This window comes from Nycticebus coucang, chromosome 6 (genome assembly GCF_027406575.1).
Source record: "Nycticebus coucang isolate mNycCou1 chromosome 6, mNycCou1.pri, whole genome shotgun sequence".
NCBI classification, from domain to species: Eukaryota; Metazoa; Chordata; class Mammalia; order Primates; family Lorisidae; genus Nycticebus; species Nycticebus coucang.
In genome coordinates, this window is record NC_069785.1 from 4,847,847 (window position 1) to 4,872,360 (window position 24,514).

Consider the following 24,514-nt stretch of genomic DNA (forward strand, 5'->3'; position numbering starts at 1 on the left):
GATTCTCTTGCCTCCGCCTCCCGAGTAGCTGGGAGTACAGAGGCCCGCCACAATGCTCGGCTGTTTTTTGTTGCAGTTTGTCTGGGGCGGATTTGAACCCACCACACTCTGTATATGGGGCCGGCACCCTACCCATTGAGCCACGGGCACAGCCCTCCTTTTTATTTTTTAAACGGATGAGGAAACTCTAGCCTAGAAACGGAACAACCCACACGGAAAAGATTTGTACACTGAACTGATTATTTTTTATTTTGCAGTTTTTGGCCGGGGCTGGGTTTAAACCCGCCACCTCTGGCATATGGGGCCGGCGTCCTACTCAGAGACACAGGCGCTGCCCCACTAAACTGATTCTTTAAAAAAAAAAAAAACAATTGCAGTCCATTTCCTTATAGGCAAATATTCTACAAAAAAGGAGAGGGGGAAAGAAAAGAACTGCAGCACACAAGTAAAAGGCAAGATAGTCATTTATTAAACGTAGATGAGGATCACGGGGGTATTGGATGTAGCCCCCCGCCCACATCCCTATATTGTCACGCGCGTGAGCTCTGCACTGCCAGCACGCCTTAGGTGGCCCACTTGAGGGCTGCGTTTCCCCAGCACTACTTCATCTGTTTTCACCTTTTAAAATAATGAAATCCCACATATAACGCTAGTAATTTATTATTTGAAGAACGACTGTGTAATTAACCAGGTGATATATTTTTGGATCTTGAGGTTTACAAAACGGAAGTTGAATGTTTTTGAACAATGCCTTTAATAAAATAATCTCAACCGATGCCCAATGATGATTCCCTTATGTTAATTTGTTAAAGCCTTTGTCACCACATGAGAAAGAATTGTGTATAGGTAGCAGAAATTTTGTTTTGAACATTTCTGACATCAACATCCCCTATCATCATACACTCTTAGCCAGGTTCCTACAGAGTTTATGGAGGAGCTTGGGAAATAAATCTCCTGGAGTACATGCAAAATTGTGTTGTGAGGATTTTTCCTAGGGAGGGTCCAGACCGTAACATTCTCAAAAAGGACCTATCATTTCAAATAAATCAAGAAACTGAGTCAAATTTATGAACAGATATTACTTTTACAATAATCTAGAAAAAGTTATGGATCTGGATGTATTTTTTCAATTAGCTATCAAATAATGTAATAACAGTTGGTGAAGAATATGGAAGGAGGCATAAGCCATACCCCACACATCCATGTTATGTATAACAAGATGAACACCAGTATGCATACTGTTTCAAAGTAACATTCAAACGCCTGCAATCCACATACAATATCATCTGGGTCATCATACAGTTGACTTAGTAAAGAACCTAGAGGACCAGAGTGAACGTACAGAGAAGACAAGAATGTATGTAGGAGCACTGACTCAAACATTTTATTCCCCTTTTTAGGATGAGGAAAACAAATGATATAAAATAAGTCATCTCAAACCATTTTCGATGTTTTACAAAATGCTCACACAGCAAATACAAAAAGCTTCAACACACTCTTTCATTAACTTCTGCTGCAATAAACGCAACATTAACAAACATACAAATTTCTTCTGTATCTAACTTAGGAGTTGAATTATTGAATTACTAATTATTATGATGTTACTCATACATATTTTTATTCATACATTTTTAATGAGATTATTGCCAATATATACATTATTTTATTTTTACATTAAGCCAATGTCTGTCATGCAGCCATCAAAAACCTTACAGTAAGTTACACAGGTTTGTAGTCTAATTTAGACTCTAGCTTCTTAGAATCAGCCACTTTCCTAACTGCTTTCATGAAGTCTTCCTGTACTACAAAATCATGATCAGCACGAATTGCAAACATACCTGTGGAGAATAAGACAACATAATTGTTAAAAATCACATGTGAATGATACGTCCATTATAACAAGATAAAATAATTCTATGGAGTAAATGTGAAGAAGCCTAGATTTACTTCTGAGCCAGCAGTTCTAATTTTTTAAAAACCACTTTGTTCAATTAATTTCTATAACTATGATGATGATTTTCATGAGAGAATTATCTGAATATTTAAAATGTGGCTCAATAGCTCTATATCTTACAGTCAACTCTTAATAAAAACAAAAATCAAAACCAAAGGAAATAAAAACTATCAATAATGCATACAGTTTTTTTTTTTTTTTTGAGATAGTCTATGTTACCCTCGGTAGAGTGCTGTGGCATCACAGCTCACAGCAACCTCAAATTCTTGGACTTAAGCGATTCCCTTGTCTCAGCCTCCCAAGTAGCTGGGACTACAGGCGCCTGCCACAACGCCCGGCTATTTTTTTTTTTTCAGTTGTCATTGTTTTAGCTGGCCTGGGCCAGGATTGAACCGCCAGCCTGGGTGTATGTGGCTGGTGCCCTACCCACTGAGCACAGGCACCACCAATACATACACATGTTAAGTGGTACTTTTTTAACTCGATGGGAAGCAATATCTTAGAAGAAAGAAGCCTTAGAAGAAGTTTGTTATGGGAAACAAAAGAACCTCCAGTAAGTTTGAAAGCTGTTCCTTATTAATAATCAAATGCTTAGGAATAGGAAATCATAGAAATCTAACAGTGGCCTTTAACACAAATCAAAGCCATTATTCATGTATTAAAACTTACCATAATTATGTATAAATTGATATTTTTAAGACATTCATATTCAAGTATCACAACTCAATTTTTGCTTTAAAATTCTTGACAAGTTACTTGTCAGATGCTATTTGAAAAAGGGATAAAAGTTGTTTGTGGTTTTTTCCTTTTTGTCATTAGTTGTGTCATGGATATAGGCCCCAGATTCTGAGACAATCCTATAAACTAAAGCTGGAAAGGTATTACTACCTACTAATTAAATGAATTCTAACTTTTCATTGAGGATCTGCTTGTATCAAATCTTCATTTACATAAAATGAGGGAATTGGAATAGAAGATGTCAAGGGTTACTTCCTATACTCCTTTCTAGATTTCTATAAAGGAAACATTCTATTTTGTCCTAGAATTCAGGTAAATGGAAATGACTGATTTTTTTAACAATGAACTCTCAAAACTTATTTAAAAGGTCACTGCTATTATTTTTGTAAGCCTGTGCATATAACTATCTCCAAATTGTTTAGTGAAGGTATAAATCTTCAAAAGAGATGCACTCTAACCAAAAAGTATAGCGCCTGTAGTCCCTGCTACTCGGAGGCAGAGGCAAGAGGATCTCTTGAGCCCAAGAGTTTGCAGTACTGTGAGCTATGATACCACTGCACTCTACACAGGGAAACAGAGTGAGACTCTGTCTCAACAATACAAAACAAAAAGGATGATAATATCAGGATCTAAATAGAAAGGGCAAACGTAATCGAATTAAGTGTATTTTAACTTATAGAAAGATATGTTAACAAAAAAGTGTTAAAGTCTAATAAAAAGAAAACCAAACAAGAATTTCACTATGTCTCCAGATGTGAATGTCCCACCCAGTTAAACAGCTAAAATTATAATCCACACAGAAGTTATAGCTCTTTATGAGAAATAAGTTAAGAAAAAAATTTAATAATATGTGGGGGTAAGGGGCAGCACATCATAACTTGATTCTATCAGCCTTTAGGATCACAGCACTCCTTTTGTTTGGATTCCAATTTCACCAAAGCAATTATCTGATAATAATTTAGTCTGGTTTTGACTCTGGACAGAAAATGTCATAAACTACTCCAAGTAGTTTAAGCTATATGATAAGTTTACATCTTAATACTTTTGTTTATCAATAAGTCTCTGACCCTGATTTGTACTGAGAGGCTCCAGACTCAGCCCTTTGATAGAGATACTGAGTCACGATGTACCCATGAAAAGACTCCTATGGAGAGGCCAGGCCTGAACAGCCTCTTTAAACACTGCCTATTGAATTTAGAAGAAATGTTAGAATAAGGCTAAACATGATACAAAAAGCCAAAGAAAATCACATATTGTAATACTTTAAAAGAAAACCTATATAACTTATGAAGTCAGTAACTGAAGAAGATACTGTAAATATTTATTTTTTCTATTTTAAGACTCTGTATAGAAGAAAAAAACTAAATGACTCCAGGTAGGGTATTAAAGCTACTTGGCACCAGAAATACTCAGACTCACTCCCACTAGGGGCCAGACATGCTTGTGCCGCCACAGTCTACCCTGAAATACCAGAAGTGCAAAGGAGTTAATACTACCAATACCAAGGGCAAATCTCACCCAGTGGGGGATGAGTGCTGGTAGATAAATGTTCCAGTCTCTCAGCTTCTAGCTGGGTGATCCTGAAGGCATCCCACAGTATGTTTCTTTGGGGTCTCTTCCAAACCTTGGCAACAGCAGCTACCTCAATGGTGCACCCTTGTATTAGCTTTCTGTCTGTTGATCTCAACTTGTCCTGAATTCTCCTGCTCCCTGAAATCAACTCCCCAAAAAACAACATACAACCAAATACTTGCAAGGCCCAGGCTCTGCTTTTAAAAATTAAAATCAATAGTAAAACTGTACTTTAAACCCTTACCTGCTTCAGTGCAAACATTTCTCAGGTCTGCCCCATTAAAGCCATCTGAAAGTTTTACAATTGCTTCATAATCTGTTTAGAAAAAATAGACACAGGAAATTCGTAAAAAAAAAAAAAAAAGACCCTTTCTTGCATTATGCCCACATGGAAAATTTAAACTCAAGAGCAGCTTTGAATTTGATCAGCTGGGCATCACCTGGTTAACATTCCACAATATTAATAAGCCAAAATGAAGATTTCTTTTAGGTAAACCAGCACCAAAAAGAAACAGACAATCTCTGAAACTTTAAAACCAGGAAATGTCATCAAGAACTTTAAATATCTTAACCTATTTTTACTTAGTGGAACGGCTACGCACATGTGAACTCCAGATGTCTGTCAAGCTATGATTTTTACTAAATCATAACCAAATCTTTAATTTGAATAAACCAATTCAAAACCAATTACAACAGTAGAATTTAATCACTTAAGCCAAATATAAAATATATAATCAGAAATAATTTTATCACATGGAATTTTGAAATGCTACAGCAGGTACTGGCCAGCCCTCTGGATTCTATGTAAGGTTCCCATGGTGAAGTATCAGATCTATGGTATTAGAAACAGAAAAGCCATCTCTCTGCCCACCACGCAACAGACATGAATTGAAGAACTGCAGGTTTGGGGTAGCAGTCAAGGATGTGACACAGACTAGGAAGAGAAATGACAGAGCGTAGGCTACCACAGTGTGAATAAATCTGATGACATGCTCTCTGTCGGCAATATAGGCCGACAGCTATAGTCTCAATAGCTATTTGAAATCATACAGATATTCATAAATTAGTTTTTGTTCAGGTTTAAGTTCATTGTAAGCTTCCAGAGAACAAGAATCCTCAAGGCTAGCACAGTATCAGGCACCTAGCACGAACTCATACTGGTGGAAGAAACCTGTAAGTGACATCCTTTGTTCAGTTCATTCTTTCCAGTTCAGCGAGAGAGAGCGACAATAACTATTTATAATTATCTTGACCACTAACTTATGAAGCGTTTTTAAAGCTGCCTGGCATTTACACTAGATGATCTTACTTCAGAGGTCAGAAAACCTTTTATGTCAAAGGCCAGAGAGTAAATATTTTATGCTTTGCAGACTGTATGGTCTCTTGTCAAAACTACTGGACACTGTTGTGGGCGTGAGAAAGCAGTTGCAGACAATCCATATGACACAGGAATGGGCATGACTGGGTTACAACAAAGTTTGTTTATAAGAACAATAGGGGGCGGTGCCTGTGGCTCAGTGAGTAGGGCGCAGGCCCCATATACCGAGGGTGGCGGGTTCAAACCCAGCCCCGGCCAAACTGCAAAAAAATAGCCAGGGGTTGTGGCGGGCGCCTGTAGTCCCAGCTACTCGGGAGGCTGAGGCAGGAGAATCGTCTAAGCCCAGGAGTTGGAGGTTGCTGTGAGCTGTGTGACGCCACAGCACTCTACCGAGGGCGATAAAATGAAACTCTGTCTCTACAAAAAAAAAAAAAAAAAAAAAAAAGAACAATAGCCTGTGGCTCAAAGGGGTAGGGTGCCAGCCCCATATGCCAGAGGTGGTGGGTTCAAACCCAGCCCCAGCCAAAAACTGCAAAAAAAAGAAACTAAAAGAACAATAGGCAGGTAGAGGCGCCAGCCAAATACACCAGACCTGGCGGGTTCGAATCCGGCCTGGGCCTGCCAAACAACAATGACAACTACAACCAAAAAATAGCCGGGCATTGTGGTGGGCACCTGTAGTCCCAGCTACTAGGGAGGCTGAGGCAAGAGAATCGCTTAAGCCCAGGAGTTGGAGGTTGCTGTGAGCTATGATGCCATAGCACTCTACCCAGAGCAACAGATTGAGGCTCTGTCTCAAAAAAAAAAAAACAATAGGCAGGTAGAATTTGGCTCACAAGCCATTATTTGAGCCAGGCATGGTGGGTCACAGCTGTCATCCTAGCCTCTGGGAGGCCGAGGCGGGTGGATTGCTTGAACTCATGAGTTTGAGATCAGCCTGAGCAAAAGTGAGACTCCATCTCTACTAAAAATAGAAAAACTGAGGCAAGAGGATCACTTGAGCCTGAGTTGGAGGTTGCTGTGAGCTATGGCACCATGATACTCAACTCAAAAACAAAAACAACAAAAAAAAAGCCATCGTTTGCTGGCCTCCGCTGTAGGTCTGGTCCATCACTTCCAAAGATAACTATTCTATAACTCTTCCTCTGTCCTCAAATCTCTAACAGTATTTCCCTTTCTTACTGAACCTACATCCTATTTTGCTGAGAAAATAGAAGCATTCAAAAGAACAGGTCTACAAATTCCTACACTATCTTGTCATCATTGGTATCTTTTAATATATATTCTGTCTTTCCTCCATTCTCACACACGAGAAGTATGCATACAGTCAAGGCCAACCCCCCTCAGGGAAAGGGCATTATCAGTTTCTCTCTGTCCTAGATCATTCCCAACAGCATAAAAAAGCAGTGTTGTAAATTCTTTATTCTTAAAGAAACTATCAATCCTCTCATCTCCATTTCCCTTTTCTCCATCCTTTTTGCAAAACTCCTTAAAAGAAATGTTTTGATTCAATGTCTCTCCTCTCAATCTTTCTGAAACTTACCTAAAGTAGCCTTTCACCCTCACCACTCCACAGAAATTACTTTTCTTTTTCAGAGTCTCTCTTTGTCACCCTCAGTAGAATGCCGTGGTGTCACAGCTCATAGCAACCTCAAACTCTTAGGCTCAAGTGATTCTCTTGCCTCAGCCTCCCAAGTAGCTGGACTATAGGTGTCCGCCATGACAACCGGCTATTTTTAGAGATGGGTTCTCACTCTTGCTCAGGCTGGTCTCCACCTGAACCCAGGGCAATCCACTCACCCTGGCCTCCCAGAGTGCTAGAATTATAGGCGTGAACCACTGTGCCTGGCCCCACAGACATTACTTTTGACAGGGTTACTGAGGGTTACCTCCACATAGTTAAACCCAAAAGTGTACCCTTAGAACTTTTCTATTTAACCTATTGACATCATCTGACACGGACGTCCCTCCTTAAGGAATGTTCTTCATTTATCTTCCAAGACAACATCAACTCCTGATTTTACTCCTACCACTGTGATCTACCTTCAGACTCTTTTGATGTCTCATCTCAATTACTTAACGTTTGCTATCCGCATTCACCCACTTGGAAATCTCAACTAATTGCAAGTTCAAAAACCATTTTTACGGTGTTATTTTCCACATTTATATCCCCAGCATAGACTGTCCCAGTGAACTAGATACATATTGAATTACCATCCAACATTTTAAGTAGGTATCTAACTGGTATCTCAAATTTAATATATCCAGAACCAAATTCCTTATTCTGTCCTTAAAACCTAACCTTTCTAGTTGCCTCAATTTTAATTGATAGCAACTCTATCTTTCCAGTTGCTTGAGTCAAAAACCCAATTCTTCCCTGATTCTTCTCTTTAACTCATATCCCACAACCAATTGATTAGCAAGTCCTACAACTTCTACTTTCCAGATATATCTAGAATCTCATTATTTCAAAAGAGAGTAGACCAAGGCGGGTAGATTGCTTGAGCTCCCAAGTTCAAGACCAGCCTGAGCAAGAGTGAGACCCTGTCTCTAAAAAAATAGCCAGGCATTGTAGTGGGTGCCTATAGTCCCAGCTACTTGGGAGGCTGAGGCAAGAGGATCACGTAAGACCAAGTTTGAGGTTGCTGTGAGCTATACCACAGCACTCTACCGAGGGTGACAAAGTGAGACTCTGCCTCCAAGAAAAAAAACAAAGACTACCAATTAAAGGAGAGATTTTGCTACCACCTTTAACCATGCCACCAGCACCTTTCCCCTGGATTATTAAAATAGCCTCCTGATGCTCCTGCTTCTATCCTCGTCCCTCCAAATTTTTTTATTTTTTGGCCGGGGCTGGGTTTGAACCCGCCACCTCCAGCATATGGGACTGGTGCCCTACTCCTTGAGCCACAGGCGCCACCCCGTCCCTCCAAATTTTAATCTCATCATAGAGCCAAAATAATCTTAAGTAAATTCTGAAATATTTGCAGATTAAATGATATGCCTGGGGTTTTCTTTTTTAAAAATCCAGACAGCATATAAGAGGAGAGCAATGAAACAAGATTGGGTAAAAATTCACAATTATTAAAGCTGAATGGTCACCAGCAAAAAGTACTTGAATATTCCTTATGTTGTTTTGATTTTTGTTCTGAAACGTACATATTCAAAACTAAAATGAATTTGCCTCAAATTAACCTAAACATATATCATACTGATAACTATAAAGAAAGAAAAATTAATATAAGTACATTTTAGAACTTAGTACTATGCCTGCAAAATCTTTTAAAAAATAATTATTGGGCAGTATCTGTGGCTCATAGGAGTAGGACCTCAGCCCCAAATACTGGAGGTGGCAGGTTCAAACCCAGCCCCGGCCAAAAACTGCAAAAAAAAAAAAAATTTATGAGGTTCAGAAATTCATTATACTCCTATCTCTACTTTTTTGAGTTTCTAATTTTCTATAATAAAGTTTAAAGCTATCAAAAAGTGAGCCCATTTCCTTAGCTCATCCTCCTCCATGGCGTCCACGGCAAATCCCTGAGTTCTTACCCCCTGACCTGTATAACGCTCTACACAATCTGGGGCCCATTACCTCCGTGACTTCATCTGCTACTATTGTTTTGCTTTCTTAGTCAGATGCCCTGGCCTCTTTTCTGCTCTTCAAATATGCCAGGCATGCACCTGTTTCAGGGCCTTCTTATTTGCTGCTCCCTTATGCATGAAACGATCTTCAACCAATATCCATGCCTAGGTCCTTTACCTTTTCAGGTCACTGCTTAAAAATCACCCTCTTGGTGAGACTTTCTCTGTGCTTCCCTTCTCTCTCCTTTAAAAATGTATACACTCATGCCTGTGGCTGGCATCTCTTATCCCCCTTTACTTGCTTTATTCTTCTCTGCAGCACTTATTACCATCTAATATACTTTTTATTTTACTTACTTAATCTGTCTTTCCTAATAAGCATGTAAGTTCTCCAGTGGCAGAAAATGTGTCTTTTTGCTCCATTGCTAATCCTTACAACAGTTCCTAGCATATAGCAGATGCTCAATAAATAACAGTTGAACTTAAAACCACCATGTCTGCTGAATTGAAAACCAGATTCAGTGACCATCATCAATATCCAATGGTTTTGTTTGATCTACCAAATGCAAATATAAGGTTACTCCCTTACCTATTTCTCCATGCTTTGTAATGGGACCTGCATGGATTTTCAATATGTCTAATCTTGCTTGTTCATTTGGCAAATCAATATCTGAAAATAAAAAATTATTTTAGTGTCAAATTTTGTTTTGGTTTTTAAGGGTGAGGGAAAATGTGAAAAGTGAAATGGACATAGACAAAGGGAAATGGGTAGCAGGTTAAGAACCTTAACTCACGTATTTTTCTGTCTAATCTTCCTGGACGTAGTAAAGCAGGATCCAGCGTATCTGGCCTGTTTGTAGCCATGATCATTTTAACTCTATGCAGAGTATCAAATCCATCCATTTGATTCAGTAACTAAGAATATTAAAAATCCATAGACAGACTTTACAAAACATTCTAACCATTAAAAAACAGTACATACCTTTTTTAAGAACCAAGAGATAAAAGAAGCAGATAATTAATGACAACTCTATCTTTCCAGTTGCTTGAGCTAAAAAACCTAAGTCTTCTCTGGTTCTTCTCTTTAACTCACACCCCTGGCCAGATGCCCTAGCCTCTTTTCCGCTCTTTGAATATGCCAGACATGTACCCCTGGCCTCTTTTCATATTATGCCTTTAATATGCCTAATTCTATGAAATATATTGCCTACAGATAGATATGTGACCTTCAGAAGGGTCATTTGACAGAATTTTACTTTTTCCCCTCCCTAATATAATGAATTACACTTTATATCCTTAAAGTTCCAAGCTAGATTATGTACCTTTTGATAGCTATGTATGTGCCTTTTTATAGCTGCCAGGGAGTTCTAATAAATTGCTTCCAGCATATTAAGAATTATGAAACTACTGGGCGGTGCCTGTGGCTCAGTCGGTAAGGCGCTGGCCCCACATACCGAGGGTGGCAGGTTCAATCCCAGCCCCGGCCAAACTGCAACAAAAAAATAGCCGGGTGTGTGGCGGGAGCCTGTAGTCCCAGCTACTCAGGAGGCTGAGGCAGAAGAATTGCCTAAGCCCAGGAGTTAAAGGTTGCTGTGAGCTGTGTGACGCCACGGCACTCTACCGAGGGCAATAAAGTGAAACTCTGTCTCTACAAAAAAAAAAAAAGAAATTATGAAACTAAACTACATACATCTAATTTCCAACAACCAAATTTTTTTATACAATTATTTTTTAATAATAAAATATAATGCACAAAGTGCTTAGACATGTCAGATATAATATTTACATTAGGATAACTGGATACAAAAATTTTTACAAATTTGATAATATACCTATATAATATCTTTTAAAATAATTTTATTGTACCTAGAAATACTAAAAGACACCAAATACATTTCTTTCAAATCCTAAAGTTTTCTTGAATGATCAAAAATTTTACTAGACTTAACCAACTCTCTGAAATATAGCTAGTCTGACAATATCTATTAGTTGATGACACGTCAGTTACATGAATAAAACTAGTATTTGTGTTGTTTTAAAATACCTTAATTTAAGATTTCTAAGAGACTTTATAAATCTAACTTTAAAATATTTATCTTTTGAACAGATCAACATAATTTATGAAAAGAGATTTTCAGATACCCCTAATTAAAACAAAGTTGACACTATATTATCTATGTTACCTAGTTTCTATCTGAAGTGGGGAAAATATATTTGGAATCTTGCCAACACTTTCACAGAATCTGGAGTGGGGAAAGGAAAAAGTGGGGAAAGACTTAATATGCACTCTTCCATTCCATCATTATCTCTTTAGTCATCAAAACTATTTTAGTTGCCTCTCAGTCTTAGCAGTAAAGCAAGAGAGGTAAGAGGAATTTTTAGAACAGCCATATACATAATTTTACTCATTACCAGTATCTTGTCTGTTACACATAAAATGTCTTAATAAAACTAACAAAATATAGCGTTCATAAGAAGTTCAACATATAATTTAAATATCTGAATGGCAGACCTCAAAAAAACACAGACTGGTAGAAATGTACACCAAATGGATATCGTACACACTCTTATATTCTTTCTTTTCTTTCAATGGAGGCAGGATTTCACTGTGTCACCCAGGCTACAGTGCCAGGTATCAGCCTAGCTCACAGCAACCTCAAACTCCTGGCTCACGTGATCGTTCTGCCTCAGCCTCCTGAGCAGCTGAGACTATCGATAGGCACCTGCCACCACACCTGGCTAATATTTCTATTTTTAGTAGAGATGGGGTTTGGTTCTTGGTCTCAAACTCCTGAACTCAAGGGATCCTCCACCCTGGCCTCCCAGAGTGCTAGGATCACAGGTGTGAGCCACCGCACCCAACCCACACCCTTATTTTCTAGGAGCCGTTGTCTTACTAGAGACTATCATATAAAAAAAGTTCATTCCTGTCAGTACTCTCAATTTTCTCATTTAATTCTTCATTTAAAATGTTATACATATGCAATGTTAAGTTCTTCGTCTTAATGAACATTGGTTTCTTCATAAACCTCCTTTACCAAACATTACCTCCATTAAAGTTCTCTGGATTTCTCTGTCAGCTGAAGTGCCCTCAGAAAACCGACGACCACCTAAAAAAGATTTGGAAATTTACATGTATTACTCTCCTCCTTTGTAAGCATCAATTAAGAAAACAGAACATAATATGTATGTGCTTACAAAATATTAAGATGAAAATTAAATAGTAAAAATTATACTGAAATTGCAATCAATTTTGGTACAACATTTCTCATTTTGTTAATGTCTCTATTTATTAAAACTGGCTAAACTTTCTAAGAATCTTTTTAACATAACATCCAATTCATTGAGCTACATATCACAATTACTGGTTAAGAGACAGAAAAAGTTCTTTCTACATGATTAAAAAATTTCCTAACATTTTCAAGAACAGATTTTAAAATGCGTTATTCTTACCAATAGCATCTATTTCATCCATAAAAATGATGCATGGCTGATGGTCCCTGGCATAATTAAACATTTCTCTGATCAAACGAGCACTTTCACCAATGTACTTGTCTACAATAGAACTAGATACAACCTGAGAAAAAACATTAAGGTAAATATAAGGCGATTCAAATAAAACTTAATTTCAACATGTATAAACCAATCAATGTTTCACCTTTAAGAAATTACAGTCCAACTGGCTAGCAACAGCGCGTGCCAAGAGTGTCTTCCCTGTGCCTAGGAATGACAAAAGGAGTCCTAATTACACGGAAAGTAAAACAAAATTTCAAAAGCCTTTTAAGAGAGTAATCCTTTAGCTAGTAAATTTTCCAAAATGAAAGCTAAATCCTAAATAGAATTTTCCTTTTTTTTTACAAAAACTTTAACAGTGGGGGGTTGTATACCAAATTTAGTGTCACTAATGTTAACAAACCTGATAACCCACTACCACTGGACCAGTCCTATGCATAATTTTTATTCAAAATTCTAAAGCATGCCTACTCTCAAACTTAAAACTTTAAATTTTATTAAAAATACACCTTGCTTCCCTTGTTCTTAACAAATTATTTATCTTTTTAGAGATGGTCCCAAACTTCTAGCCTTAAGAGATCCACCTACTTTAGCCTCCCAAGTAGCTGGTATTTATAGGCTTGAGCCATTGTACCTGGCTAGAACTTATTTTATTATTTATTTTTTTTTGTAGAGACAGAGTCTCACTGTACCGCCCTCAGGTAGAGTGCCGTGGCGTCACACGGCTCACAGCAACCTCTAACTCTTGGGCTTAGGCGAGTCTCTTGCCTCAGCCTCCTGAGCAGCTGGGACTACAGGTGCCCGCCACAATGCCCGGCTATTTTTTCTTTTTGTTGCAGTTTGGCCGGGGCTGGGTTTGAACCCGCCACCCTCGGCATATGGGGCCGGCGCCCTACTCACTGAGCCACAGGCGCCGCCCAGAACTTATTTTATTATTGACAAATAATAACTATATTATTATATATTTGTCAATATTTGAAATATATAATATATTCATAGGCCAAAATACAATGTTATAATACATGTATGTATTGTGGAATGATTAAATCAGGGTAATAACATATCCATCACCTCACATACTTAGGATCACTTTATGGTGAGAACTTTTAAAATCTACTCTTAGCAATTCTGAAATATCTAACACATAATGATAGTTACCATGCTGTGCAATCAATCACTAGAACTTACTCCCGTCCGAGTGAATTGTGTGCCTGTTGACTAACATCTCTCCCCATCCACCACCATCCCCCAGCCCCTGGTAACCACCATCCTACTCTCTGTTTCTAGCTCAACTTTTTTTAGATTCCACATGTTAGTGAGATTATGTAGTATCTGTCTTTCTGTGCCTGGCTTATTTCACTTAACATAGTATCTTCTAAATCCATCCATATTATTAAAATACAGAATTTAATTTCTTTCTTTCTTTTTTTTTAAGACAGAGTCTCTAACTCTGTCACCCGAGTAGAGTGTCATCACATCATAGCTCACAGCAACCTCAAATCCCTGGGCACAAGTGATCCTCTTGCTTCAGCCTCCTGAATAGCTGGAACTACAGGTGCCTGTCACAAAGCCCAGGTATTTTTTAGAGATGGTTCTTGAACTGGTGAGCTCAAGCAATTCACCCACCTCAGCCTCCCAGAGTGTTAGGATTATAGGCATAAGCCCCCACACACGGCCCCAGAATTTAATTTCTTAAAAGCCGAGTAGCATTTCATTGTGTATATTTTTATATTTTCTTTAGCCATTGATGTATACTCAGGATTTATAAGGCTACAATCATCATGGGAATAAGGCTACAATCATCACGGGAGTGCAATGTCTCTTTGAAATAGTGATAATTCCTTTGGATGCATAGTTAGAAGTGGGATTGCTGGATAATATAGTAGCTCTATTTCTAGTTTTTTGAGAGGCCTCTATACTTTTTTCCAACATGGCTATATATCCCCACTAACAGTGTACATAGATCCTGTTTCTTTACATTCTTGCCAGTGTTTATCTTTTATCTTTTTGATAGTAGCTATTCTAAGAGATGTGAGGTGATATTTCATTGCTTTGCAATTTTATTTTAACCACACTGAATACAGAACTTACAAATATATCACACCCTAATTGACAACGTGGACTATGAAAGAAACTTGTGTTACAAAAATAGTATATTCTATAAAGAGCAACTAATTCACCAGGCAACTCAAATAACTGCACAAGTGCTTCTCTTAAAGACAACGATCTTATTCACTACCCAGCAGCAATACTTTATATGCATTCCCCACTCCACCACAAATGAGCACAAAGCACTATTCAAGGATAGAGATTTAATAAAAGTAATAATTCTACTGTTTCACCAAAGACATTCTAAAGTGAAACTGGCATTTGTTTTACACTGAAAGTGGCAGGCATGGACTCAATGACTACTAAAACTGTTTCATGCCACTGACACCCGGTGCATGAGCACAGGACAGTACCAGCAGCTTTACCCTCACTGATTTCGCACCACCAGTACAGATGTCAACTCAGTGAAAGAGCCAAACACTATCATAGTATTATGAAAGTAGTTTTGACCTTGCAGATTCAATGAAAGCATCCCAGGAACACCTAGATGTCAGTGAACCACATTTTGAGGACCGTTATGCAAGAAATCACAGGCCTGCTGAGATACACATACTGCGAGGTACCAATGCAGGGAGCATGCCTGAGGGAACACTGCATCTTGCCCATTCTTTCTCTGAATGAAGCTGGAACCACACGCATTGAATTTCCATCTTACTTTTTATGCTTAATTCATTCATTCATTTCATTTCAACTGGAATTCATTCATTCCAATAGATCAGGTAGAAATAATTCAATACCAACCTGGTGGTCCATATAACAAACAGCCTTTTGGAGGTATTATTCCTACACGCTGAAATAATTCTGGGTTTGTAAGCGGTAATTCTATCACCTAGAAAAGAAGTTGCAAGTTTCTTAAATAGTAAAACTTGTCATGTACATTCAAATAGCTTAAGTGAAGTATCAATGCAGTTAGGTGTACACTTCATAATTCATAATAGATCTAGACTTCCATGCTATGTAAAACCTTTTATATTAAAGATTTTTCTTCAGGTAAATTTAAGATTTTCTTTTTAACTTTTTAAAATTTTATTTTATTTTTTTGAGACAGAGTCTCAAGCTGTTGCCCTGGGTATAGTGCCATGGCATCATAGCTCACAGCAACCTCAAACTCTTGGGCTTAAGCGATTCTTTTGCCTCAGCCTCCTGAGTAGCTGGGACTACAGGCGCCCACCACAACACCCGGCTTTTCTTTTTCTTTTTTTGGTTGCAGTTGTCATTGTTGTTTTAGGTGGCCTGGGCCAGGTTCAAACCCATCAGCCTGAGTGTATGTGGCCAGTGCCCTACCCACTGAGCTATGGGTACCACTTAAGATCTTTTAAAACTAAAAAATTTTGGCTAGGAATAGTGGCTTATGACTGTAATCCTAGCACCTTGGGAGGCCAAGGAAGGAGGATCACTTGAGGCCAGGAGTTCAAGACCAGCTTGAGCAACATAGTGAGATCACATCTATACAAAAATACAGTGGAACCTCTGTAAACTGACCATTCGAGAGACTGTAACAAGCTGGTCAGCACATAGAGGTGGTCAACATAAGGAGCTATGCCTTAGTACATGTGGTGCAGGTCCAGTCTATGAAAATTTGGTCAAATATGGAGGTGGTCAGTGTAGGGAGGTGGTCAACTACGGAGATTTTACTATATTAAAAAATTAGCAAGGAACGATGGTACCTATCTGTAGTCCCAACTACTTAAGAAGCTGAGGCAGGAGGATCTCTTGAACCCATTAAGTCTGAGGTTGCAGTGAGCTATGATGACACCTCAGCATTCTAGCCAAGGCAACAAGAATAAGACTCTATCTAAAAAAAGCCAAAAACACTAAAAAAATTCAAGTAGCATTTATCGGCCAGGTGAAGTGGCTCACACTTGTAATCCTAGCACTCTGAGAGGCTGACGTGGGAAGATTATCTGAACCCAGGAGTCTGAGGCCAGCCTGACCAAAGCAAGACCCTGTTTCTACTTTAAAAAAAAAAAAGAAAAAGAATAGCCGGGCATTGTGGTGGGCGCCTGTGTCACAGCTACTTGGGAGGCTGAGCCAGGAGACTCGCTTGAGCCCAGGAGTTGGAGGTTGCTGTGAGCTGTGATGCCACAGCACTCTACCCAGGGCAACAGCTTGAGGTTCTGTCTCAAAAAAAAAGGCTTGGTACCTATGGCTCAAGTGGCTAAGGCACCAGCCACATACATCTGAATTGGCGGTTTGGAATCTAGCCCAGGCCCGCCAAACAACTATGATGACTGCAACCAAAAAATAGCCGGGCGTTGTGGCGGATGCCTATAATCCCAGCTACTTGGGAAGCGGAGGCAGGAGATTCTCTTGATCCCAGGAGTTAAGGTTGCTGTGAGCTGTAATGCCACGGCACTCTACCCAGGGGACAGCTTGAGGCTCTGTCTTTAAAAAAAAAAAAAAAAGAAAAGAAAAAAGAAAAATTAGCTGGGCATTGTGACAGGTACCTGTAGTCCCAGCTACCTGAGAGGCTGAGGCAGGAGGAGCACCTTGAGCCCAAAACTTTGAGGTTGCTGTGAGCTATGATGATGCCATGGTACTCTAGCCTAGGCAACAGAGTAAGACTTTGTTTCAAGGGAGATGCCTGTGGCTCAAGGAGTAAGGCACCGGCCCCATATACTGGAGGTAGCAGGTTCAAATCTGACCCCAGTCAAAAACTGCGAAAAAAAAAAAGAATTTATTTTAAGAAATTACACACTAGGGGCAGTGCCTGTGGCTCAGTGGGTAGGGCACAGTAACCTGAGAAATAAATTTCTCTTGTATAGTTGTGTTCTAAGTGTGATTGGGATGAGAAGAAGTGTGAGAAATCAACATCTTAAAGGTACCGCAGACAGATTTGATGCCTCCTGCTTGTACAACTAATGTTGGAAATCGCCGTAGAAGGCAAGTGTTCACAGCCTACGATGCACTCACACTTGCTTTGTTGCCCTTTTGTTAAATACAAGGGTAGAATAGGCTTTCACTCACAGTGCTCCTTCAGGTAGTGTAGAAGAAAAACTTAATACATTCTGTAATCACCTGGAATCATATGTCAGTGCCTGTGCTCACCCCCAATCTACTTAATCAAAACCACGCAGAAACCCTAGAGATTTGAATTTTTAATAAGTATTCCAGAAAAATTAACATGCTGAAGTCTGAGAACTAGTACTGGTTTAGGGCTTAAATCAGATGGAATTAAGATATTCCAACTATTCCCACTCACTCCTAAGTATTTCCAGCCCTAAATTAGAACAAAGTCAACAGGACAAAGTAATTTGCTTTACAATCGTTATGAAGCTACCTGTGGTGTGAAGCAGGGCAATTTTGATTTGTTCTTCACTTAAAAGCTACAAAGATTTAAGGTACTCCTAAAGCCAGTATTTTTCTTGAATGGCAGAAAACAGCTTTCACAAGATATTTAAGATCTAAATACTCACTCTGCAGCAGGACAAGAAGCTAGTTATTAATGAGGTATGGGAAAAACTACATCACACACGTTATCCAAATGTGCTCTGACCGAGGAATCTACTATGATAATCCAAACCACAGATGGCAAGGATATCAGATTATGTCTGTTATTCTTAGTTTTTCCCTCCCTTCTTTGCCACACACCCACAAAAAAAAAAAAAACAGATTTTCTAATACCAAAAATTTTCTCCAAATTAACAAACACCAATAATTTTTATAGTCAGAAACTCAGTGCTATTCTCCCTTAGCAAAAATACAAATTCATAATATTCAGTAACCACTATTTGGAAAAAAGTAATTTTTCATTATGTTTCTCTTTTTAGACATACTACAACCAGTACTATTCATTAGTAAGTTCAGAGAACAAAGTTCACAGTACCAACCTCTCTTAATTCCCGGATCTGTTCTGATAATCCTCCAATCTCAGAATAAGAAACATTCCCTGGGTCTTCATGAGACATGTTGTAAACTAGTGGATCCACCTCTCTCGGCAAATATCTGGAATGAAAAAGCATGTATTTTTCTTTCAAAATATATTTTCTCTCAGCCCACAGAGTATAAATGACTTGCTTATACAAGCACCTTATAAAGATATGTTTAATTAGAAAGTAGTAAAGGGAAAAATGTCAAAATGTTCAGCGATATCAAAAAGAATATGTTTTGGATAAAACCCTCCCTCTGAGAAGATAAAAGGTAAAGAGAATAAGAAACTCACCTCATGATAGTGAGCGTAGTCATATCCAAAGCAACTCTTGTTCCTGGCTTCAGCTTACTTTTGTCAAGCTAGTTTTATAAAACAAAAAGTATTACATCAACTTTTAAAAAGGGAAAAACTCTCTAATAACAGTTCAATATTCAGAAGTCAAATACTCATTTTTACTCCTCAGAGAGAACACAAATATCAGATTATAAATTCCATGCTAACAGAAAGGCTATTAAAGTAGTCATTTAAAGTTATTTCCATCTGCCACTTAAAAGAATGCCCTTTCGTGCAATCTCAATGTGAAACATAGAATCCCTCCACAAAGTCAGAGGTAGCAATGGCCTTGTTTTTGAAGAAGAAATGGACTTTGGTATTTTACTTTCAAAGGCTTTAGTTTTGCTCATTATTTTGATTCAAGTTCTGTATTGCAGTGACTTTGGGAATTGGAGCCAAAGTAATCATGGAAAAAATCCCTTAGCAAACATTGTGTGTAAGGAAGGGAGAGCATTTTAAAAGTGTGCTCATTAGATTTATTTTGAAAAATACAGCTTTTGGGAAGATATGTATATTATATGATTGTAGTAGATTAGAGAGAAATGTGTTGTTTCCCTTCACAGATTTTTATTAAAATGCTTAACAAACAAATCCCCAAGCCCTACCCTTTGCCACATGCCAGACACTATGTTAATAAGCAAATTATATATTAAGTTGAGTCATGCTAATTTATTGTTGTAGCTAAGCATGATAACTTATTTGGCTAGTACTGGATAGAATCTATCCAAAGGATTCACTTCGCATTCAGAATATTACTTTTCAGAGACAAAGTTACTTTCTGATAATTTAAAAACTGCTTGCCAATATGATTGGAAAATCATTTAAGCTAGCAGTTCTAAACTGGTCACCACCCCCTTGTAACAATGAAAATATATCCTGCATATCAGATATTTACATTACGATTCATAACAGTAGCAAAATTACAGTTATGAAGTAATAATAAAAATAATTTTATGATTGGGGGGGTCACCACAACATGAACTGTATTAAAGGGTCGCAGCATTAGGAAGGTTGAGAATCACTGATTTAAACACAACTTTTTGTATGATTTTATACAGAGCTCCACATTTAGGGTTTAGCGACAATTAAAAATGAAGTGAAAAGAGGCAAAATATGAGGTTTAATATCCTAGATTAAAAAACAAAAAAACCTAATAAATGAGGTTACTTGAAAAAAGAAAGGGGCGGCGCCTATAGCTCAGTGGGTAGGACGCCAGCCACATATACGGAGGCCAGTGGGTTTAAACCCAGCCTGGGCCAGCTAAAACAACAATGACAACTGCAACAACAACAAAAAAGTAGCCAAGCATCATGGCGTGTGCCTGTAGTCCCAGCTACTTGCGAGGCTGAGGCAAGAGAATCACTTGAGCCCAAGAGTTAGAGGTTGCTGTGAGTTGTGACACCATAGCACTCTACCCAGGGTGACAGCTTGAGACTCTCTCTCAAAAATAAAAAAAAAAAAAAGAAGAAAGAAAAATCAACACAAAGCCATTTCAATATTTATACCTATAGAGAATACAAATTGAGTGTTCCTAATCCAAAAATGTGAAATCCAGAATGCTTCAAAATCCAAAACTTTTAAAAGACCAGCATGACACTAAAAAGCAATGCTCATTGGGGCATCTTGAATTTTGGATTTTTAGAACAGGGATACTTAACTGGCATAATGCAAATATTCAAAAATCTGAAAAGTCAAAATCTGAAAGATTTCTGGCTCAATCATTTCAGATAAGGGATACTTAACCTATACATATATACTTTTGTCTTCCAAATGTTTTCCAATTTTCAAATATTCTCCTGCCCTTATACAACCAGGAAATAGCTCTGAAATACCAAATTTACTTTTTTTTTTTAACCTACCAGAATATCTGTGAGTGATAAATGCCAAATTTAGCATCCAGAGAGCCATGAAAAAACATAAATATCCCTGTCAAATTAGGCACTTTTTTTTTTTTGGCACTTGATATTTTGATTTAGAAAATATCAACCATTTACATAGTGGGCAAAATCCTAAGATTAGATTTAGTCTTTAGTCCATGGTTTTAGAGTGCAGTCTATAGCCATGTTATATTAGTGTTTTAAAAACCTGAACCTGAAAGAATAAGTACTCTGAGAAAGCTCTTCAAATGAATTTATAAGAATGTTCTGGCTGGGCGCTTAAGCCTGTAATCCTAGCACCCTGGAGGCCAAAGCAGGTGGATTGCCTGAGGTCAAGAGTTCAAGACCAGCCTGAGCAAGAAAGAGCCAGACCCTGTCTCTAAAAAAAACTGCCATGGCCAGCACCTCAGGGAGGCTGTAGCAAGAGGACCACTTGAGCCCAAGAGTTTGAGGTTGCTGTGAGTCATGATGTTGCAACACTCTACCCAGGGTGACAGACTGAGACTCTATCTCAAAAAAAAAAAAAAAAAAAAGAAAAAGTTCTAAAGTTCCACGTAAGGATACTTCCTAAACAATACCTAAACAATAGTATACTAATTTGTTTCAGACACTATTTGAAGCCATTTGGGGTGCACTTTTTTATAACTATAAAATGAAATTAGGAGTTATTTCAGTTTGCCTAATCTAAATGACTTCATACAAAATTAACTTAGGCCATAACAAAGTTTACAAGTAACATTTCTGAGTGTTTAAATGTAAACATAGGTAACTGACAGTATCTATCGCTTTTGTCCTCTCAAAAGCCATTAAGATAAAATGACCTAAGGCTGGGCATGGTGGTACACATCTGTAATCCTATCACTGTGGAAGGCCAAAAGGGGAGGATCACTTGAAGCCAGAAGTTCAAGAGCAGCCTGGGCAATACAGTGATACTCCATCTCTACAAAACACAAAAAACTTAGCTGGGCATGGTGGTACATGCGTGTAGGTCCAGCTACTAGGGAAGGATCACTTGATCACAGGAGTTCAAGGTTGCAGTAAGCTATGATTGTATTGCTGCACGCCAGCCTGAGCAACAAAACAAGACTGTCTCTAAAAAACAAATAAAATAATCTATTTCCCAGTTCTAAAAATACTACTTGGATTTTTAATACTACTTGGGTAGAGCTGACTGAGCCAATGCAATATAGTACCAGATAGGGAATACAAAGAGTCAAAGCCCATGGTTTGAATGTAGGCTTTGCTAATAATAAATTAGCTGCAGCTGAACAAATCACCTTGGGAATTACAGGCATGACACAGTAATTCTGCTTACCTCAAGAATTAGATACAGTAACTTACATGTGAACACTTTTGTCAATTATAGAGCACTAAACAAATGTAAAGTATTACCTGTCTACGACAACCCACAACATATCTTGGTCCATTTGTAGCTTTAACAATGACTACAAGAAAAAAAATGTAAAAACATTAAAAAATCAAAAGTAAAAAACAAATACATCCACATCAATGGAGGGTTTTATTTCTTTCCTCCAAAAAAAAACTTAGTCTATGCAAAAATACCATTTCCTTGCTTTATTGTTAAAATAATAAACATTTCAGAAGTTGGGAAAGGGAAAAGCAAGTATCTAATGTACTCAATACTATCATGAAGCCAGTAGACAACTAATACAGGCCCACACAAGGAAAAAACTCAATTCAGGCTGGGAGCAGGGGGGGGAAAGGAATAGGGAAGGGTGTGCTCCACCTACTGGGCACAATGTAAGGGTATGGGGCACACCTCCTGGGTGTGGGACACAACTACAACAGGGACTTTTCCTAACAAACACAAACATTGTAAAATAATCATTTGTACCCTATTAATCTGAAATAAAAATAAATAAATACTCCCACAAAAAAGCCAAAGTTTGGAAAAGTGGGCTGTTTTTCTTTACTAGTTAATAATCTAATTCACTTACATTTTTCTTCTGTTAATTGTTTAAGCACTTCACCCACAATCTAAGGAAGAAAAAAAAGCATTTTTTTTTTTTTGTCAACGACTAATAAAAAAACAAAGCAAATTACCATCATCCCCTACACCCCAAACGCCTTTACCTACCTGCCCAACACTTTGTAGGGCCTTCAGATCATTTTCAGACTTTTCATACTGTTTGGTAAGTTCTTTTAATTGTTCTCTTACTGAAATAATGTAATTTGAACATTTTCAGTTAAACAATGTTAGTGCATTTAATTGTCTAAGTATCACTTAAGTTTAAGCCTATTTCACTCGACCTAAGTTTCACATCCATTATATCTAACCACAAGAGAAATAACTCCGATTATAATAAATAGGCCCCATGTTTAAAAAACAAAATGTTCCAAAGAAAGCACCACATTTTTATTTTCTTGCTCGGCAATACTTACTTGGTTAGGCATTTTTAAAGCTACATTCCTAAAAGATACTGACATCCTGAAACTTCGGAATTTGCGACTACAAATCAGAATGAAAATCAGTAAGACAGACTCTTCTTCACCCACCCACCTGAATTACTCTGTTGTTCTACCTAAATAAAATCAATAAACGGAGTTCTCCACTGAATCATATGGTATGGTCTTCCTTCATTTACTTAAACCACTCAGGTTTTCAATGAAGGTGCCCTGACGAAACGTTAAGCGCTCAGGAGGCAAAGGAAACTTGAATGCTTGATTCAGCACAGCGCGAAACACTAGGAAACACGAGAAGGGTTCTACCACAACCAGACCCCTTCTCTCCCAAGCTCCGAGTCTGGCCAAACACCGCACGGCGAACCAACTCCCTGCGTCTCATCTCTCAAGCGTCTTCTCCTCTCCGGGTCCCGCGACTCTACTCCGCCGCCCTCCTTGCCCCACAACCTGGGCAACATCCCCGGCCCACTCCTTCCTCATCCTCTTCTAGTCCTTTTCCACTTCCATCTCAGAACCGCAGATGTTCCCGCTGCCACCAGGCCCGGACTGGGCCATTTCCACACCCGAAGGGGTGCTGCTCCCCTAGCTCAGGGCAGGATGACAAAGCGCCTTGTCGCTGGACCCAGGCCTGCCCATCGCCGAGGCTCTGTTGCGGGGCTCAACCAAAAGCATCCGCTTCGTCAGAGACAGAAGCGAATCAAGCCACGAAAAGATGCGGAAAGAAAAGGGCACTCACACTCCTTAAGGCGGCCGTCGATCTCCTTGTGCTCCAGCAGCTTCTTGCGGTAGTCCTGAAGCGCCTTATCTCTAGGGTCCGCCATGATGAGAAGCCGCCGCTCATAGGGGATGCCGGGAAAGGCCATGGCCGTCCAGGCGGGGGAAGGGGCGGGGCGAGGGCGGAGAGCCTGCCCGGAGGGTGGGGTCATGGACGACCCCGCCCCTTCCGGTTAGCTCAGTCCTAGTGCTCTTCTTCCACCTCTGGGTCTTGGTTCACTACGTTGCCGGCGTGCACCGAGGGCGGCCTCCGCCCACACCGCCCTCTGCAGGCTCATCTGGGAATAGCAGGGAACGGTCAACCGATTTACCCCTGAGAGTTCTCAGTATTAAGTCACTGCTGTCCTGGATCCACAAAGGCTCTTTAATTAACTGATAGAAACGAAGTAGAGAATGCGTAACACCTCAGAACAGCTCCGACTGCCTACCGGTATGGCTCAGGACTGCCC

At 38.9% G+C, this 24,514-nt stretch overlaps 1 protein-coding gene across 3 annotated transcripts; it reads right to left on the bottom strand.

Annotated features, from left to right (window-relative positions):
* Positions 1 to 1,593: 1,593 nt before the first annotated feature.
* On the bottom strand, positions 1,594 to 24,156 carry PSMC6 (proteasome 26S subunit, ATPase 6). 3 transcript variants are annotated; one of them, XM_053595834.1, is made up of 15 exons: positions 24,028 to 24,156; positions 22,966 to 23,045; positions 22,826 to 22,865; positions 22,260 to 22,312; positions 18,949 to 19,016; positions 18,617 to 18,731; positions 15,528 to 15,615; positions 12,823 to 12,884; positions 12,618 to 12,741; positions 12,213 to 12,274; positions 9,959 to 10,079; positions 9,754 to 9,834; positions 4,509 to 4,580; positions 4,211 to 4,402; positions 1,594 to 1,838 (listed from the first exon to the last, which is right to left on the bottom strand). In XM_053595834.1, exons 1-15 carry the CDS (start codon positions 24,152 to 24,154, stop codon positions 1,720 to 1,722), a joined length of 1,404 nt encoding a protein of 467 aa, XP_053451809.1. In that variant the 5' UTR covers positions 24,155 to 24,156; the 3' UTR covers positions 1,594 to 1,719. The 3 variants fall into 3 exon arrangements, with proteins under 3 accessions (XP_053451809.1, XP_053451810.1, XP_053451811.1); XM_053595835.1 differs by lacking the exon at positions 4,211 to 4,402; XM_053595836.1 differs by lacking the exons at positions 22,260 to 22,312; positions 22,826 to 22,865; positions 22,966 to 23,045 and having other exon boundaries at positions 24,028 to 24,132.
* Between the last annotated feature and the right edge of the window lie 358 nt (positions 24,157 to 24,514).